The sequence below is a fragment of the Phyllobates terribilis genome, unplaced genomic scaffold, assembly GCF_046119375.1.
Source record: "Phyllobates terribilis strain yellow unplaced genomic scaffold, ASM4611937v1 Scaffold_7__3_contigs__length_470593459, whole genome shotgun sequence".
Taxonomy (NCBI): Eukaryota; Metazoa; Chordata; class Amphibia; order Anura; family Dendrobatidae; genus Phyllobates; species Phyllobates terribilis.
Window position 1 is genome coordinate 62437670 of NW_027362767.1, and position 20995 is coordinate 62458664.

The 20995-nt window shown below is 44.8% G+C and overlaps 1 protein-coding gene across 1 annotated transcript; it reads right to left on the bottom strand.

The window, feature by feature from the left end:
- Positions 1 to 1957: 1957 nt before the first annotated feature.
- LOC141153654 (SERTA domain-containing protein 2-like) lies at positions 1958 to 12099 on the bottom strand. The gene is made up of 2 exons (XM_073638653.1): positions 11799 to 12099; positions 1958 to 6934 (listed from the first exon to the last, which is right to left on the bottom strand). Exon 2 carries the CDS (start codon positions 6928 to 6930, stop codon positions 6103 to 6105), a length of 828 nt encoding a protein of 275 aa, XP_073494754.1. The 5' UTR covers positions 6931 to 6934; positions 11799 to 12099; the 3' UTR covers positions 1958 to 6102.
- Positions 12100 to 20995: the final 8896 nt, after the last annotated feature.

The window sequence follows — 20995 nt, forward strand, 5'->3', positions numbered from 1 at the left end:
TTTTTTTTGGGCAAAAACTGTGTTTGGCCGAACTTGAGCCACAATTTGACATAACATAGTACACCAAAGAACACAATCCAGCAAGTGGTATAACTTAAGCCTCCCCCTCCATACAGATCAGGTATCTGTTGGCCAAACAATTGCTTGGCTGACAGCCATCTCCTGATTTCCCCCCCTCCACCCCACCCCTCCCCTCCCCTCCCCTCCCCTCCCCTAAAATGCCCCCAAAATGCTGGATGATCAATTTGGTACATATTTCAGCAATCTAGTCTCAAGTTCTTGATTGTTGGCCAAGGAAACATACCGGCAAGTATTCAGGAGCAAAATGATCATTCATGGGGAGATTCATTTTATGAACACAAATATAATAGGTATGGGCAGCACATTCGCACGTGTAAAGAGGACGATAACACGTACTGTTTGCTGGGACAGAGCAACTGTATTTGTGATTCTTCAGTCTGTATAAAAGAGGAGCTTCAAATGGCTTGAATATGGTCAATACGCGATCATTGCTGGCTGGAAGCTGGCCACAAGTTTGCATTGTAAAAAGTTAGTAAATCAGCCCCAATGTGTGACCCAATGCAGAGCGTGACTCTGCCCTATCAGACCCAGCCCCCCCCCCCCACTCCCCCCAAAAAAAACAACTAGACAGAGTTTACATAGTGTAGTGTATCTCTGTTATAGCTGTTGACCATGTTTTAAGCAATAGTTGGGGGGCACACGATCCCCTCACTATGCGCAGCCAAGCTTCTCAATTACTAACCCTTTCTGCCTGCTTTTGAGGCTTTATGGGGTTCTTTTTATGCTAAAAGCTGGATTTCTCAGCTTACTAGTCTACTTGTCCCAACACTCGTTTTCTCTCGAAAAAGCATAATTGAGCTCGTTAGCCATAAGAAAAAACAAAAAAAAAAACCAAAACAAACTTCTATAGGGTGTAGGTGAACACACATGCAAAACAAAGGGAAAAAAAAAATAACGGGGGATAGTTAATCAAAACTGTTGAAAAGAAAACAGTAAGTTGCCCATCACGACCGGGCAGATATAGAATCTGGGTGCTATGGGTTATGGATCTTCTTCTTTGCACCCGTTTTGTTAACTCTCCCCTCATGATGGTTACTACTGCATCAACATCATAAGCTAGTGAGAATAATCATATAAAATAGCACAATATATAAGACATTTACAACTAATTGGTTCTATAGGAGAAAACAAAAAGTTCTACCACAACACATCAAGAGCAAGCAAATATATAAAAAAAAAAAAACATATACAGCGGCTCCATGTCATGAACACAAAGGGAAAAAAAAAATGATTTCATATAAAAACAAGAGCTGCACAACATTTACAGACATAAGTGTCTAAATATCTGAAAATTACCTTCGGGATGTTAAGTAGCAATAGCAGTCACTACTGATATTACACTAAATACAGCTGATTCAAATAGGGGAAAAAAATTGTGAGATGCTACATTTTTGTAACGTCTGAGCTTCACACCATTGTGGAGGGACGGAGAACAAAAACAAACAAACATGCTTTGCGGTTGGGCTATGCTTTCTCATGTGCTAAATGTTGCCCCCTGCTGGGCAATATACTCCTTTTAATACATCAGTGGTACCCACTAAGGGTATATTTACAAAGTTTGCCGTGGACTTTTCTAGACAAAACAATTTTTTTTTTTTTTACAAAGGTTATAGTGCATATTTTAATGCTTATTTATATATACGGCTTTATTTTTTTGCTTTTTATCATTTGTGAAGCCTGGAAAAGTTCCCCTTCCCCATTTTATTAAGACTAGCTTTTTACACACCAGGCACGGTGAAGAGCTCGCTGGAATAAGATGCGCACCTCTTCATGATTTTTGGAGCATCTTTTTGCGGCCGTGAGCTGTATTAAGGAGCTGGAATACATGTCAGCCATAACTTACAACACTTTTGTGGCGTAAATTTTGGTGACACTTTTGTGGCGTAAATTTTGGTGCGATTGTTGGCTAGGCCGTGCCACAACCCTCTCGCTAAGCTCCGAAATAAAAAAAAAAAAAATTAAAATTTTTTTATTTTTTTTTTGCAATATTTCAAGCCATTTTACACTATTTCTGTTTTTTTTTTATGCAGACTTTGAAGAGGAATCTGCTCTAAAGTCCAGGTTAATAAAATAAACTGTGTGAACATATCCTCCACCACACAAGAGTTCGTTTATGTGGATTTTCAGCCTGAAAAATTCATGAAATATAAAGTTAGTTTTTTGGCTTTTTTTTTTTTGTTTTTGCTTTAATTGATTCAGAGGTCACATTTTAAACACCTAAAGAACTTGTGTTGCTTCTTTTTTCCCCACTTTGCAAAGATAACTCCTACCCTCCCCTCCCCCAAAAAACACCACCACACACGCTATAGTCGTGCGTTCTCATTGAAATGAATTGGAATATTATTTGCAGAGTATCAGAATTTACTCCAAAATCCAAACCAAAAACCTCTTAGCAAGTCCTGCAATCTATTAGGCGCCCCTTATACTACCTCCATGGGGTACTGTATTTTCTTCCCAAAAAGCCAAGCTTTTAGAGGAGAAACGAGAGGGTATGGGTCAATGGACCTGCAAAATATATGCCGATCCATTGGCCACTTTTGTATTCCTGCCCCATGAATAAGAACAGATGGGGGAAACCTCATACCTGACTGGAGCTGCTCTGTCTAGTAGTAGTTGTCCATCTTCAGATTCTAACAAGTTCTCATTTAAGGCTTCTTCACACGTATGTGCACTTTTTTTTATCCTCTTTAAGCAGTCTGTGGCGAGAGACGTAAAAAAAGAGAAAAGACGGATCTGAGTTTGGGCTGACTGGCGGATGAAACTGACATCTCAATGAGTGTCTTTGTGATGTGAACAGGCAGCGCCTGGCCTAAAGCACAAAAAAGGTGGCAATGTATTACATTTCTATTCACACCATACATCTTTTTTTCCCTGATTTTAAGGCTTGCTCAAACTTTTTTTTTTTCAATTACAACTGTATTTATGCTTCTAACTTCTATTCGGCTATACGCATAAACGCATGCGCTATTCTTTAGAAACAAACCTAGGAACTTCACCTGGGTTTGCTTCTTTAAAAGGGGTATTCCCATCTCCAAGATCCTATCCCAATATTTAGTAGGGATAATAGTAAATACCTCTGATTAGAAATGTAGTATAGTTCTTCTGATTTGCTATGTCGCTTACCCCATGTGCAGGACATTGCAGTAGCTTAGGTATCCACTATATTACATTTCTATTCTTAGTTATTTGCTAATATTATTACACCTATTACATATTGGGATAGGATCTTGGAGTTGGGAATACCCCCTTTAATGCCGGGATCACATGAGTATTTCACAGCCCATAGGTGGACTGTAACGGAGTCTCCCGACCCAAACTTACAGGCTCGTATTTGTCTGTGTGTCGGAAGACCAGCAGTTAGTCCAAGCATTATAGAAAGTGTCTAAGTGCCACACCCTTTTTTTTGGAGGGGGTGTGGGGGTGGGAAGCAGTTTTTCGTGAAGCGAATTTTGCAGCCTGGGCAGTGCCTAGTGCACGTCAAATATAACCCCCCCCCCCCCCCCCGTTATTGAGCATTTTTCAAAATCTTTTAGGAACAAAACCCATCAAAAAGCTTCTCATATGAACTGCAAGGTGAATTGCTTACGTCTTTTTGAAGAGGATTTTGGAGCAGATCCACTCAAAAATCTGTGTGTGAACATTGCCTTCTTGCCATGTGTGAACCAGGGTGTACACATCACGATAATACAGTGCAGAAATATAACCAGCCGACAGACTTTTCCTCTTAGAGAGGAGCAGCTGGCGCACAATGAAGGACGACGTGTATTACTCTCCCCGGAACGTTACAAGAAGCCATCAGCCACTGACTCAGCATCTCGTGTGAAGCTTTATTCCCAAGAAAATGCATTTCAGATGCCTAAGTGCATCCATTAGAGGACGGACAGGAAAAAAACAAAATGATTTAAAAGGCACAGCCATTTGCCGTTTCAGTCTTAGTCCTCTACTGAACATTTTTCTTTGGCTTTTAAAAAATCTGAAGATGGAAACTAACATCCGGGTAAGTGGGAACTGTTCTTATCTATAGAAGATACCCGACACAAACCCGTCTTAAAGGGATCAATCATTAGCAAGACTTTACATGGAGATATGAAGTGTAATTACCCCCACCAAAAAAAAGGAGGGATATTGCTGGAGACCAGCGTCACTTGCCCAATTTATGCCTCCTTATCGTATGGAATCCTCCAAACCGTACAGGGAGGAAATGGCGCATCCTTCTGTACCTCTATTTTTTTTTTATGTTTGATCCCATAGAAGTACAGCTACGCCTGTAGATTTCTATGTGCCAAGATGTGCGGTATTACATGCTACCTTACAGCGCCATATGGTGCATTTCTTCCAGGATCTTTGCAGAAATCCGGATCTCAGATTTTTCCAAAATTAAATTTTATGGCAGGTATAAAAGAAGGCGTAAACTCAAAAGCCGATATAAAGAGGGGAAATATTAGCACGCACCATAAAAAAAAAAAAAAAAAAATCCAGAAAACAAGTCAGTAGTATAAAGAGAGCTACAATAACATTATGTATATATGAAAGCCTCGTCCTTTGCACATTTCTCAGTCTGTTATTACAAAGTGTCTGATTCTTACAAGATAAGAAATAACTTTCTATAGAAAGATAAACATCAAGAAATAAGTGCTTTCCAAAGAGCTTAAAAAAACAAAACAAACCTGCACTACTTGCGTAGACATGCTCACGGCACATTTGGGACATCTACAAATGCATAGCTCGAAAAAAGTAGTAAAAAGCACAAGAAAAAAAAAATAAAAATCTGCAGGCCTCTTCTTCTAGACCAAAAACTGGACAGTTAGAAAAATTGCCACAAAAAAAAAAAAAAAAAAAAATTTGAGGTAGAAAAGAAGTAAAAAGAGATCAGATCTAAGGAGGGAAGCCAAGGACAGCCTTGGAGGTAAAGTGCCAGCATGCTAAGAACGGGTACCTGCGGGCTATGCTAAGCTTACCTTTGGGGGTGACCTTTGGGGTAGTCGTAGCTCAGCGTTACTGGGAACCTGTGACCCAACTTGGATTTAAAAGGGGTTGTCCACTACTCAACAGCCCCTTTAGTATGGCTCGGATGAAATGTGAAGGCTACACGACGCCTCCACTGAATTTTGCTGCTAGGAGACAGTGCTGAGTACAGGAGGAGCATCACCAGTCGAGAAGGCAAGGAATTTTTTTTTGGCCAAACAAAAGTGATCGTGAGTAGAGGACAACCCCTTTAAGAAGGGGATTGGACAAGAAATTTTTTTTTTTCTTCTTCTTGCCGAAAACAGCACCACACTTATCCATAGGCTGTGTCTGGTACTGGAGCTCATTCACATTCAACTGAACGGCGCTGAACTACAAACCTAGGCGCAGCCCATGGACAAGAGTGGCGCCATGTCCTTTCTTTTAATCCCACACAGCGCCAGTAATGCCTCATTGGCCTCACAAGTTCCCAGTAATTTTATGTAGACTTATTGATCACCGCCTAAAACATGGCTTGCACGCCAAGCACAGACCGGGGTAGAACCACAAACTAATAAAATCTGATTACAATTCATAAATTAACACAAAATAACCTGAAAACTTACAACACTGACACCAAGAGATTTAAAGAAAAAGAAAAATATCATCAAAACATAAAAAAACAAAAAAAGCACACCAGAAGGTTTTTGCACTTCATCTTAAAGAGGTAGTGTCCATTATATACAAGAAGTGACATCCCGCGTTGGCTCTTGTAGGTTATTCTACTATCCGAAAAAGATTTATAAATATTGTCATCACTAGAAAAAAATATTGGTTTTCTTCTGAGAGTTCACGTTATGTTTTTTATTCAGATCTCCGGTGAGAAGAATATGCATAATACTGAATGACTGTACCTAGGCAGTTTTGGCCTATATCTCCATACATGTACAACCTGACCAACCTGATCGTTTGTGCATCTGTAAAGTAAAAATTGCCCTTTCCGGGTTTTCCAGATTTACTTTAAAATACATTTCTCATTTAAGACCACATGGTCTGGCTTTCGTAACTAGTAGGATGTCAGGACCCGACTAGAATCTCCATGATGTGGTCCAGATCGTTCAAATCCGTCCTGCAGGCCTGCAAGTTACTGTTTGAGGCGTTATTGCACATGGTATAGAGCTTGAGGGGTTCCTCCATTGCCGGCTGCAATCGTGGAGACATCAAAGAGGAAAAGCTGAAATCTGAGTCGTACATGGAAGTGTCAATGTCGTCAAAAATGTCATCCACCGACAGGTCCTTTAAGTAACTGGTGGAACTGGTCAGTTCGAAACAACCAAAAACGCATTCTGTTCCCTTAATATCTGGCTTTTCACCTTTGCATCCACTTTCCATGGGTTTTGGTGGCTCGTCGGCGGTAGGGCCCTGGGTCGGAGATGGGCTGATGTCCTCAACAAAATCAAGATCCTTGAGAATTGATGAAATAGCAGAAGACATGTCATCGTCTGTGACCTCCATCAGACTGTCCAACGGGTTCTCATTAGGCCAGGGCTCTCTTGTAAAGTCAGTATTAATTACAAAGGGTACGTTTAGCGAGGCGTCTAAAGAATCGCTTCCTGCGTACATTAGGTTGGAGGGGATGTCACCCCCCATGACACCTGGAAGCTGGCTGGTCTCCTGCCTCGTTTCCTCCTGAATCTGACGGACTGTATTGGCTATGAGAACGGATCGGTGCAGGTTGGGTTCGGCCAGCATTTTATAGCTTTGCAGTTTGTTGAGGCACATGTTGAGCACCAGTTGCCTTTGATGACTGTATGGCATGGCTCGGTTGCAATCGTAGGCACAAGGAAAGTCGCTCATGGTCTCTTCGCAATCATTTACTTTGCGTTTAAGTCCTCTACCAAGCATGGGTCTGTGAAAAGAAAATAGGGGCATGTTTGTTATGTTCGACGGTATCTCAGAAAGTCAATGGAGCAGCAAAAGGGATAGTCAGATAAAAGAAATAATTAAACAATACAATAAAGAACAATAAGCGAGTCCAAAGCACTGAAGCTGCCTGGATTATGGAGTCCATAGACCTGGAGTCCGACAGCCAATGGCCGGCACAGAAAACTAAGGCCCCATAGTATCTCTACTGCAGACCTCCCACTGTGGATATCATTAGGAGGGGACTCTGCATATTTCACAGTTTGCATTACAAAGGGTGAAATCTGCATCTACAACCACATCAGGAGCTGACATGTTGCCGATCTCAAAGCCGCAGCTCCTGTCGGATTTATGCAGCGGGCATTTTGCAGCATGACATTTCTAAAAATTTCATGTCACTGTAAAGTGCAGCAGATTTTCTGCAAGTGAATACGCAGAGGAAAATCCGCTGTGTTTTCACCCAATGGGAACGTAGCCTAAAGTCCACCATACACATTAGATCGTTAGGCCGGCAGCCTCTCCCATACACAGGAATGCCCCCATGTTCTCTATGAGAGCGCCATCGCCAGAGGGGTTTACAACAGGATTTGGATTATCTTCTGAACAATGAAAGTGTCAGGTATTAAGATTGAAACTGCTTGACCCTCATCTCCCACGACTTTAGATGTCTGGTTGTCCTGCAGGTTCAGGTGACTTTAGTCTAAATGTGTGGTTGGGGTGATCTACCGGATCCAATATTTGCTTCCAGATTGTACAGGTGACCACCTCCATACAAACTGGACAAGAACAAAGACAAAGCTATCTTAGAAGAGACTAAAGCCCCCGTCTCACATAGTGAGATTGCTAGCGAGATCGCTGCTGTGTCACGGTTTTGGTGACGCAACAGCGACCTCACCAGCGATGCCACTATGTGTGACACTTTGCAGCGATCAGGCCCCTGCTGTGAGGTCGCTGATCGCTGCAAAGTGTCCTGGACCATTTTTTGGTCTTTGCCCTCCCGCTGGTCAGCACACATCGCTGTGTGTGACCAGCGATCAGGCTGGTAACCATGATAAACAGCGGGTTACTAGGGGCGCACGCGCACTTAGTAACCCGCTGTTTATCATGGTTACCACTCTGCTACGTGAGCAGTAACCTCCCGCTCACCGTAGCAGAGTGGTAACCATGATAAACAGCGGGTTACTAGGTGCGCGTGTGCCCCTAGTAACCCGATGTTTACCATGGTTACCAGCCTGCTCCTGCTTCAGGCTAGTAACCAGGAGCAGGACATCGTGGAAAGATTCTTTCCACGATGTCGCTGCTCCCCTGATCGTTGGTGAGCCTGCCTGTTTGACAGCTCACCAGTGATCACATAGCGACGCAGCAACGATCCCTGACAGGTCGTATCGTTGTCGGGATCGCTGTAGCGTCACTAAGTGTGACGGGGCCTTAAGGATTTGTCCACCGCCACATCCAGAGATAGCCAGCAGTTACATCCCCAGATACCTGCCAGGGCATGACAGGCAGTAAGCGGTACCAAACAACTACTGGCAGGAAAGGTATTGTGCATAAAGGATATACCGCCACATAAATCACAAATACGAAACTGGTTTTCTTTGGGGAACACATACCTTATCTCAGAGGACGGGATCTGACCATGTCTCCGGATACGGAACTTTTGGCCATGGGAACAGAGCTCTAAGGCTTATAAAAAAGGTCAATACCAGATTGGTGGGGGTCCAACATTTCACAGACCCCCATGACCGGAAATTGGCTACGGTAGCAGCTGGATCTAAACATTGACTGGAGCAGCATGGCTAGTCAGCTCCTATTCAAGAGGTGATGGACTCCCACCGATCTGACATAGGTCAATATAAGATCGGACCACTGCATACTATACGCAAGCAAAAGTGTCCCTCGTTATACACATGTCTAAATGATTTCCTACGTAAATTCGACTAACAACTTAAGACTTACTTAAAAGTAATGTACATAGAGCGCCCTTGTGAAAACTTGTGAACCATAAATGACCAATAATTGATGCGCAGCCACAATGCAATAGAAACTAAAATATGCAGCTAATTACACCGACTGACCAGATAATTGTGGGTCCACACAAGTCTGTAAACTTCAGTGGGAAGATAAGGAAAGACATCTTTCATCGTGTGGCACAATACCCCAGAGAATCACACCGCACAAATAAGTAGCACCAAAGTTGTGATCACACGTAGAGCCGGAGCCACCAGTCTTCTAAGGATTCAATGGTAGTCATCTGCCATACATACACATGGGATGTGCGGCATGTATATGACGTGAATGCACTATCTAACAGCAGTGATCAGAACCAGCTCCGATCACTGCTTTTTCGGCTTTTAGATGTAACTGTCAATCATGACTGACATTCAAGAGGTTGGAAATGAGGGGAGGTGTTCTATCCGACAACCCATCGATGGTATTCGAAGCTGGGGGACTTCAAGAGGCCCATCTGTCAGTTATGTTTGTACACCTATAAAGCATAGACTGTGGCAATTTTACAATAATCTGCAATATTTCAGTATTGTACAGGAGATCTAGCAATATTAAGGTTCGTATCACCCTCTTTTCGTGAAACATAATTAAAATCTAAGAAAAAAAACAAAAACGTGCTAATTGCCAAGTGCATAGATGCCCAAACTAAAAATATATTTATCCCATACGGTGAATGCCAAATCAAGAAAAAAAAATATAAAGATGGCAGAATCTCTGTTTTATGGTCACTTAGCATCCCAGAAAACTGATCAAGACATGAGAAAGTGGTAATGAGAAATACTACAGTTTGTAGTGCAAAAAACAAGTCTACCCACTGAAGAAACTTGTAAGTGAAGAGGGACACCGTGCAGTCTGTCGGGGGCCCACTCTGTGACCGATGCACAGATTTCACTATAAGGGCAGCAAGCACTCTATTCGGCGTTCGAAGGGTGAGAAATCCACCTGGGTAAAAAGGGGCGAGCACCATAAATGCATCATAGGTGTCCCCATCTATCAATGACACTGGGGTATGACAATATAGGGCAATGATGAAACTTCAGGCCTTCAAGGGTTTTCAAGCCTAGTTACAGTATGTGGTACAGTCACATGATGTGGAATAAAGTAAACCCTGGGGATTCCTATAGCAGCATTTTTAACAAACCCACTAAGGCTCCCCTTTACACATCTGTATAAAACCAGTATAAGGAAAAAACAGTATGGGTGCAGTCAGTGTTTTTAAGGTATGGCAAGAGAAAAATTGTAAAGCTTCTCCTATACTTTGCAAAGTTAAACAGGTACAGCACATGGACTGTACAGTGATGCCATCCCTGTGCTGTACGTGTTTTCCATGGACCCATAGACTTGTATTGGCCCTTGTCATCCGTGCTGCTTGTAAAATATGTACATGTGTGCAGCAGCAAATGGAAACAAATGGAAGCCACACTTACCTGAAACATGGACATGTGATGGGGGCCTAAGAAAGTTACTTTTTTGAGGAGTCTGCTCACCCCTGTAACACCCTGGACGATCCTTCAACCCAGAGTCGAGTAAAGATTTGCAGGAGCCTGATCCAGAACCACCTACCGGCATATGCGATGACGTCATTACGTTGCGGCAGGGGACGCCTCAGATAGGAGCACGGCTCTGGTCCGACACAGGTTACTGATGATGTTCAGGCTCTTTTTGCTTGACTCTACTTTAACCCCTCCCTGACGCAAGGCATTAAAGGGGTTGTCTGAACTGAACATGAAGAGGATGTCTGGGCTGAAGCTGATCTCTGACTTCCTCTTCATGAGCAATTCGACAGTGGACAGTGATGCCTGTGCAGATTGGGCGCCTGGCTCGCATGTCATTCCACAGCAATAGGGATCTGGGATTGCGAGTGCTGACATCACTAGAACGGCGTCGGCATGGGAGGCGAGTATAGGATTTTTTATTTTATCGGGGCCAAACATTTAGTTCAAGAAGGGATTGTCCTAGTAGTGGACAACCCTTTTAAAAAGTTGGGTGTGGATGTGTGGAGTGGGAACTGAGGCCAAAACATACCAGTAGCTGCCGACCGGGGCTGACAGCCGGCATCACCCGGCTCCGATCGCTCCTGCCAGCGGCATGTAAATGATCCGTCTATGCCTCAGTTATTCCGAAGCTGTAGCTGTCCCACCACAACAAGATCGCGGGGAGCTGATGGGTTACCATGGAAGCCCGGGAACTACAGCAGGCCGCCATCTTGATACTCCCAAGTTTAAAGCAGAAAAAAAAAAAAAAAAAAAAAAAAAACCACACACACCACACGAGATGCCAGAATTACTTTCTTTTTTGTTGTTTTTCTTAGTCACCTCACTCCCCCCCCCAAAAAAAGTAATAAAAATGTCACACGTACCCCAAAAACTACAGTTCGATGAGCAAAAGAAATAAATGGCGATATAAACCAGAAGCTTTTTTTTTTTTTTAACTACGGAAATGTAACACTCAGCAGCTCGGTCTCCCCGTAACCGCACCGCCCCCGACAGTCGTGTTTAGGGGGTCATTAGTTACCACGGAACGAGCGCCGAACCCTCAAAAGACAATGGAGGAACTGCGGGGTTTTTTTTCACCGTTTCATCACACCAGGATTTTTTGTCCAAATTCTTATACGGTAAAACTCGTCCCGCAAACAGCGAGCACAGCGTGCCTCGTACAGCCGCATCCACGGAAAAATACAGAAAAGTTCTGCCTCTTGGAAGAAACGGAGGAAAAAACTAAAGAGGAAAAAAAAGAATAAGAAAAGGGGCCCGGTTATGTAAGGGTTAAGGCAGTGATGTCATTGTGTGACGTCAGACCTTACAAGTGGCGCCCGGTGACGTCTCAGCAGCGGCAGCACTCACCTGACACACGGCGGCTGCGGACTCTTCCTCCCCGGTCTCCCGTCTGTGACTGCGGCGCTGCCCGTCTCCTCCTCCACGTCGTCTACGAGTCACCTTAATCATGAGGCGGCAACTTCTACACCCGAGGGCACCGGCTCCGGTCACGTCGTACGTGCACCCCCGCAGCCGCCGGGCTCACGGCATGCTGCCCTCCGCCCCGAGCTCCCCTCCACTGTGAGCGTCCGCCGCCAACACCACGCATAGAAAGTGCGTGAAGGATACCTAGCTGATTGACGGCCCTTGTCAGGTGCGTCGCCTCTGATTGGCTGACCGCTGCCAGAGCTGCACAGCAACCATTTTCTGATTGGTCACAGGGGAGGAGACAGCGTGATAATCGGATTGCGCAACTCAGAGGACCAATGAGAGCGAAGTACCGGTGCGGTGACGTCACGACCACGTCAGAGGCGCACTATAAAAGTAGGCAGCGCAGGCCGGCAGCGCAGAGTCGTCGTGTGTGTGGATAGATACGTGCGGCAGTTTTATATTACGGTGTAGAAAGTCTTCGTTTATTTTATTTTTTTTGGCTTGGGGAAAAAAAAATCTCTTTCTGGGCTTTGTTTTTAAACCAGACATGTGTAACATTATTTTAGAGTTGGGTGCTGCAGTCTTTATGGTCACACATTACCTAGATGTCAGAAGCTAATTCTTTTAGGAAACCTGAATGTGTCCAGAGCTTATACTTTAAAAAAAGAAAAAGTTGTCGGGTCCCAGAGGCTGAAGAGCTATGATAGATCTGAATCCTCTGTCACTCCAGCTCTATTCCCCATCCAACGCCTCTTCCTCCTCCTTCTGCTTGACTGCTCCTTTGCCTGAAGTCACACAGCATTGAGGCCATCAGTGAGGAGTAGAGCTAGAGTGACTGAGGCTTCAGCTCTACCATAGCTCTTCAGCCTCATTTGCATATCAATTCAAAACGCCGATTTCTCGGTAATGTCACAAAGATGTAGGTTGATCTGTGGGCAGCAGAATATAGTGGGGACGCTGAGCAGAACGATATGAAGGTTTGTTGGAAATATTCAGGATAATTTCATTGAAATCCCTGGAGTTTGTATGTATGAGTCCAGTGGGTGGTCCTACTAGTGACTGACAGCTCTCTGCCTGCACAGGGATAGGGGGAAGACTGTCAGTCACTGGAAAGGACCGCGCACTGGACTCCTATCCATACAGATGCCAGGGATTCAATTAGTAAAGTCCCACATAGATATATATCAATCCGCTCAGCTTCTTCCGCTCTATAACATCCCACCGGCAGGTCAGATACTATTTTCACCATGTCAGGTTCCTGGTAATTGGTGCAGAAATGCTTCAAAAAATCTACACTACCAAATACTCATTGTGGGAACTTAAAGGGGATGTCCAGACTTTGTGACTGCAGACTTGTGAATTCTCACACTGCAGACTGTCAGGATTCTCCAGTGCTGTCAGCGGGCAGGCGCATGACCGCAAGCATGTGATTTGCATACATGCAGACTAGACTGCACAGCTTTGCTCGATACAAGTGAATTTAACAAGGCAGGACACGTCTAGTTGGAATGTGGCCGGACGAATGCTAATCACAGTGACATGACAGCCCACTCCCAGCATCAGAGAATTCTGACAGCGCATCACGTAGAGTGACTGCTGACTTAAGCCCCAAGGCTGAACAACCCCCGTTAATCTTGCAGCTCTAGACCTAGGAGAATTAACCAAATTTTCCATGTAACCCCAATCTGAGTATGGGATTTCAGAGAATTAGGGCTCATTCTGACATCCATGTAAATCGGTCCGAGATCAGACCGCAATGCACGGATTGGCTGCGACTCTCCCAACCCGAGCATAACAAGCTTCATAAAAATACATGCAGCTGTCAAGATCGGGTAACGAGACCCGCGGCCTGTCTGTGCATTGCGGTCCGATCTCGGACGGCTTTGCACAAATGTTTGAATGAGCCTTTGCAAAGCAATTTTAGCTGCACCAAAAGGTGTGTGACTCACTCTACCATTGGGAGTCATACAAAAGAAAAATGCTCATCGGTAAAGTAGATATTTTTCTGCCAGCATCTTCTTTGTCAGCAGCACATCGCATAATGTAATCGGTGCGGTGAGCATTGTATGAGGATCGCATTAACAACCTTCCTGCCAAGTTCTAATCAAAAGTTGTGTGCAAGTACAAGTGTATCTAGAAAAACTGAAGGCTACAAAGGACTGTCACCAAATATTAATGGGATATACAGTAGATTTCTCTTTCATTTGATCACTTTACATTTTGTTAGCTTTGCAGCAATATTTGCACAATACATGTAACACAAAAACCTGATTACAATAGGCGATTTTCTGATGATAGCTCCCCTTTAAGGTCAAAGTCACTTAGATGGACATTAGTCCCTCATATAAAGAGGACCTAGCAGAAATGGCAGTTCTTGCTATAGCTTAATGGCTTTAGTTTTTTTTTGTAAATCCGCCATATAGTTCCAGAGATATGGGCCTTTTTAAATTAGTGCCAATTTTTATGGTCTTTTCAAGGGGTGTGGCTCACAGGATCCTCCGGGGCGTGTCTTTAGCTCAGTATTACGCTGTGAGCCACGCATCCTTGGGTAAAAAACAAATATTAGCATTAAATAGAGGCCTGGAACCTTATGGTGGATTTTAAAAAACAACTCTGGAAGGGGAATTTGGAATAAAATAACAGCAAAAAGTGGACAATTTGACCGGGTGACAGGTCATTTTTTAATCTAATATATTAAGAAAAACACCAGAAAGATCATGCAGATCCCACCGCTGCCACTAGTTTGTCAGGGAGACGCAACTCCGCTGCTTCCAATCATCAGGACAATTACGCAATTGACTGACGAGAGATGAGACGACACCGGGAGATCACGCAGTAACCCACGGCTGCCACCAATTTGTCAGGGATCCCTCAGAGACGACACCCGGTAGACCACCCAATATCTCAGCGCTGCCATTACTTTGTCAGGATTTTGTCAGGGATCCACGAGCACACGGTCCCCACTACTCTCTACGTAGATATCGGCAAACGACCAGTGAGCGTATGGCGTCACACCTGTCACTGTCAGCTTCACGATAGCCCGATTATTAATATTATTCGCTGCCACCACCGGCTAAGTTTGAAATAGAACGCAGGCGTCCGGCCAGGCCTGTATTATGGTAGCGTATGGCTTCGGGGGACGGGAACGATTACAGGACAAAAGAAATAGAACTATTAAATTTTATATTTAATCCAAAAGGGAGGCAGTGTTTAGGAAAAAATACACAAAAGATTTTTCAAAAGGAGACAATACAATACAATACATAAGCAATTACACAAAATAATAAGGATTAAAGAAGAAACTTACTCTATACAGTTCGCAGGGACGAATCAGCATAGGTGGAGGGAGACGCTCCAGATTTGACTGTTATTGAACAGGATTTGTTGCTATACTAAATATATACTCCCGGCAAGAATGCTACTCCAACCTCAGCAGACTATTTTATGCTGAAGGGAGAGACCTGTCCACACTCCCCTGTGCCGACATCACAGGGGCTGGGCTCCACCCTTCATGTTTTTATTAAAAACGCTAACTTCTGCAATAACTTATCGCTCGTTTGATCGCTGAAGCTTGCAAATTACGCAATTTTTTCCATTATGATTTTACCTTCATTTAGAGACCACGCAAGGCGTATTTGCGACCCATTATTCTGGTGCTCTTGCGCTACAGCTCCACGGAGTGGTTTACAGCTATGGAAAAATAAGCATATCGCTCCTTGTCTGTCCCTGCCACTAAAAATATAGGTCCCATTTTTATATCGGAATTATCAAAATTACAATATTCCATATCGGTGCCAGCCTAACGATAGATTTCCTTTTGAAGCTCAGGAAGCAAGCTTCAACAGTTACGTGTAAATTGATCACCAGCCTGTATCTAATCACCCTGTTTCTGCCAGGGAGAAAGACCCTCGCACTTTAATTAGGTTGTAGCTTTATAAGTCACTTCTACTGTGATAATTTGCAGAGAGAGAAATGCTGGACTGTCAGCTCTCCTATGACAAACGGTGGATAAGGGAGGGGTGAAGAGGGGCTTGGGAGTTTTGGGAGAAATTGTCAATATTTTCTCAATATTTCCCCGACATCTCCCCCTCTTTGAGGTGGCGTAGGGGCTGATTTACAGATTGCCCCTTTAAGCACACCTCCTGGCCCACCTTTCCTTCTGATCCGACAAGCCGTTGACCCAACTTGCCCACCACCCTGACCGACTGGGGATCTAGGTTTCTGATCATCCTGACCGGTTCGGGATACATTTTCCCCACACCTCTGACAGGCTATGGGTACCTTCCTCTCATACTCCGGACAGGGGGGCACACCTTTCTTTCACCTTGCCCGGTTGGGGGGGGCCTACCTTGGGAGCCGTGCTCAATAGGGGGAGCTATGACCGGCCATGTCACAGTCCGTCGTGACACTGGTCAGCAGAACTGGACCACCTTCCTTATGATCCCCGTGTTTCTCCCCATTCCTGCTCATCATCTCTGGAGCCGTGCTGGTCATGGGGCAGCTACCACTGACCATGTCACTGTCTGGCGTGACACTGGTCACCTGCATGGGACGACCTGCTTCCTGGTGTCCGTGTCTGCTCCCCTTGCCTGTAGCAATTATGCTGGCTCGTTTTAGGGGATCCTCAGCAGCATCACCCCGCAGGGTGAGGTGGCCGAGTTCCCCTTTACCACAACACACATTTTTATTACACAACACATTGACATTTTTGACAGTGGCATTATATGACATCAGATCTGGGAGGGTTGTCAGGAATGTATCGGGCAACCAACCATCCCAGATCAGTTCCCAATAGCACATTAGTGGGGAGATAATTTTTTTTATTTCTATAGCGCCAACATATTCCGCAGCACTTTACAAATTTTAAGGGGGACTTATACAGACAATACAGAATAAGCATATTTCATATCGAAAGGAGTGAGAGCCCTGCTCGCAAGCTTACAGTCTATGAGGAAATGGGGGAGACACAAAAGGTAGAATGAACATATATTGTATAATGCAGCCTTGATATACTAAATAGGATAAATAATACATGGACTGGTCGCCTGCCAGTATGTGTGCAGTCCTGACCGAGGCTATTATGTGCATGGTTGGTATGAACCTGAAAATTGAAGAAGATTTTAATATGAGGGAAAACTGGGACGGACAGATAGTGTGTGGAGGCGATACGCCAGTCTAAAGAAATGGGGTTTTAGGGTCCGCTTGAAACTGTGGGTATTGGAAATTAATCGAACTGTCCTGGGTAGTGCATTCCAAAGAATTGGCGCAGCACGCAAGAAATCTTGGGAGACGGGAGTGGGAAGTTCGGATTATGGAGGATTTTAGTTTTAAGTCACTGGCAGAATGGAGGGCACGTGTAGGGTGGTAGACTGAGACAAGGGAGGAGATGTAGGGGGGGGTAGTGAAGCATGGAGCGCTTTGTGGGTAAGCGTGATAAGTTTAAATTGAACTCTATATTGGATGGATAACCAATGCAATGACTGGCACAGGGAAGAGGCATCGGTGTAGCGGTTGGCGAGGAATATGATCCTGGCTGCTGCGTTAAGGATGGATTGGAGAGGGGAGAGTTTAGTAAGAGGGAGCCCGATAAGTAGAGAGTTGCAGTAGTCTAGACGGGAATGAATTAGAGCTATAGTAAGAGTTTTTGCCAAGTCAAAGGTGAGAAAAGTCCTGATTCTTGAGATGTTTTTGAGATTCTCTGACACCCCCACTTCCCTTAACCCCCTTCCCGCACCCCAGTCCAGGAAAACTCGGGCCATCGGTATGGGACAGCGAACACCCCAAACCCGGTGACAGTCAGGGTCTTCCCAGGAATGAGTTCCTCTGGTAAAACTATCTCAGGGCGGATGAGGGTTTGGTCTGCGCCAGTGTCCTTAAGGCCCACAGTAACGGTGTTGCCTACAGTAACCGGTTGTAAGTTCTCCTGGGCCCGGCCAACCGCCCCACCCACAAAAGGAATGGCTGCAGTGGGCCGTGAGGCCTCAGGTGTGGGGGTCCATCTTCTGCCTCTCCAGGCAGACAAGGCTGACGTGACCAGTTTGGTCACAAATATAACATTTACGGGAGTCAAAAGCAGGCCAGGTGCTGGAAGATAGGGCAGAACCCGCTGACGTCCGGCTGGCTGGAACACTGGGGGTGGTGGTCGACTTACCCCTTTCCAGCTGGCAGCGGCGGACTTCCACACCTCTGGTGTGCGGTTGGTCCTTCACCATCAGATCCTTCAGGTCCTCGAAGGTGGTGACTGACAGTACTCGGATCCACTGCTCAAAGTTGGTTCTGAGCCCATCCACCACATCACTGTAGCTATCATGTGGTCCACTTTGGAGGGCTCTGAACTTTTTCCGGTAAACCTCCGGAGTCAGCAGGTACTTTTTTTAAATCAGGGCCTGCTTGACGGCCTCATAGTCTCCATCTTGTTCTCGAGGGAGAGAAGCAAAAACCTCCAGAGCTTTTCCTCTGAGCCCTGGAGTTAAGCACCTTGCCCACTGGTCGGCAGGCAGCTGATACTGTCTGCAGGCTTTTTCAAACCCTCTTAGAAATGTGTCCAAGTCCCCATCCTTTTCCATCACAGGGAAATGCTCAGAATGGGGTTTACAGCTGTTGGCACTGTTGGACTCATGGGTCTGTGTGGAGGATGGCTCCTTCTGAATCCGGGCTAGCTCCAGCTGGTACTGTCGATCCTGCTCAGCAGCCCGTCGGTCAGCTTGGGCTTGATGCTCCTCTCAGTCAGCTTTGTCCTGCTGCTCTGCTCGCTCCTGGAATTTCAGGATCATCTGCAAACGTCCGTCACGATCGTCTGCGGCGAGTTGCTCCAAGGCCATCTGCAGGTGGGGGTCCACACTATCCTGGCAGAGGGTATAGCTGGCAATCACAGGTGGGACCCCTGCAGCAGCACCATCCAGGCCTTGGCTGGCCGCTCCATCATCAATGCTCAACTATCTGACGGGCTCTGCAGCACCCTGCAACAGTTCAGCAATCATTTGGGCCTTGTTTTTGCCCATGGGGTCAATCTGTCTCAGCTCAAAGAAGGCAGCCATAGTGTCCTCTGACTGCTGGGGATACCAGGGCTCTCCACGTGCAGCCATCATTGCCAAATAAAAGATATGACAGAAAAACAAGACAAGGGAAGGTGATGCAACTGCTACACGTATAGTAATGTCCCAGATGAAAAATAATAAAACACCGAGTCTGATTTCTTAAAACTCTGCACAGAATTCTCGCAAGAACCGTGCAAGTTTTCAGTGACAGGAATGATTGCTCAATCAAGTCAATGATGTTCTGTAATATCCCACCGCTGCCACCAATTTGTCAGGGATTCCTCAGAGACAACACAATATCTCACCGCCACTGTCAGGATTTCGCCAGGGATCTGCAAGCACACGGTCCCCACTACTCTCTACGTACGTATGGGCAAGCGACCAGTGAGCGTATGGCGTCACACCTCTGGATTCCAAAGCATGGAATATGTGTTTACGCCCTCTGTACGGTCACTGTCAGCTTCACAATAGACCAATTATTAATATTATTCGCTGCCACCACCGGCCAAGTTTGAAATATAATACAGGCCCGGCCGGACACCTGCGTTCTGGTAGCGTATGGCTTCGGGGAAGGGAACGATTACAGGACAAAAGAAACAGAACTATTAAATTTTATATTTAATCCAAAAGGGAGGCAGTTTTTAGGAAAAATATACAAAAGATTTTACAAAAGGAGACAATACAATACATAAGCAATTACATAAAATAAGGATTAAGGAAAATTACTCTATACAGTCCACAGGGATGAATCAGCATAGGTGGAGGGTAGACGCTCCAGATTTGACTGTTCAGGATTCGTTGCTATACTAAATATATACTCCCGGCAAGAATGCTACTCCAACCTCAGCAGACTATTTTATGCTGAAGGGAGAGCCCTGCCCACACCCCCCTGTGCCGACATCACAGGGGCTGGTCTCCACCCATCATGTTTTTATTAAAACCGCTAACTTCTGCAATGACTTATCGCTCGTATGATCGCAGAAGCTTGCAAAGAACGCAATTTTTTCCGTTATTTTACCTTAATTTAGAGACCACGCATGGCCTATTTGCAACTCGTTATTCTGGTGCTTTTGCACTACAGCTCCACGGAGGGGTTTACAGCTATGGAAAAATAAGCATATCGCTCCTTGGCTGTCCCTGCCACTAAAAACATAGGTCCCATTATTATCGGAATTATGGAAATTACAATATTCCATATCGGTGCAGGCCTGGCGACAGATTTCCTTTTGAAGCTCAGGAAGCAAGCTTCAACAGTTACGTGTAAATTGATCGCCAGCTTGTCTAATCACCCCATTTCTGCCAGGGAGAAAGACCCTCACATTTTAATTAGCTTGTAGCTTTACAAGTCACTTCTACTGTAGGTGATAATTTGCAGAGACACAGATGCTGGACTGTCAGCTCTCCTATGACAAACGGGGGATAAGGGAGGGGTGAAGAGGGGCTTTGGAGTGTTGGGAGAAATTGTCAATATTTTCTCAATATTTCCCTGACAGGTAGCGTATGGCTTCAGGGGTGCGGTTTACAGAGCTATTATATTTATATATTTAATCCAGAAAGGTAGGCAGTGTTTATAAAAATATACAAAGAGGATACTAAATGGGAACAACACAATATGATATATATACAATTACATGGAGTAAAAAAGGACAACGAAAGAATTACTAAACCTGATGCTGCAGGAATGGCTCTTATCTTTATGAAGGAAAGTGCTGATTGGGAAAATGGGACTCTCACAGAAAACTAGGTCTTCCAGAAATTACAATGACAGAAACTATTACATCAAGGTTATGCCCTCATACCTCCCATTGGTGAGCTCATATGGGGGTTGGTTGTGAGATGTGCTAGGTCTTTTAGAAGTTTAGAGACTTTCAGGATTTCTTTGGCCCTGAAGGTCCGAAGCGGTAGATATTGTCATGTTTCCCATCGCGATGTTACCTTTCTATGGAGATGAAACATGGCATGGACAGCATCATCCATCAGACCAATATTAAGTTGGATGTGTTCTGACGGCCTTACAGTGATGTGAGTGAATGAGTTATGTTCGTCCCTTCGCTACGACGCCGAAAACTTATGTCCTATAAATATCGGATCAATGTA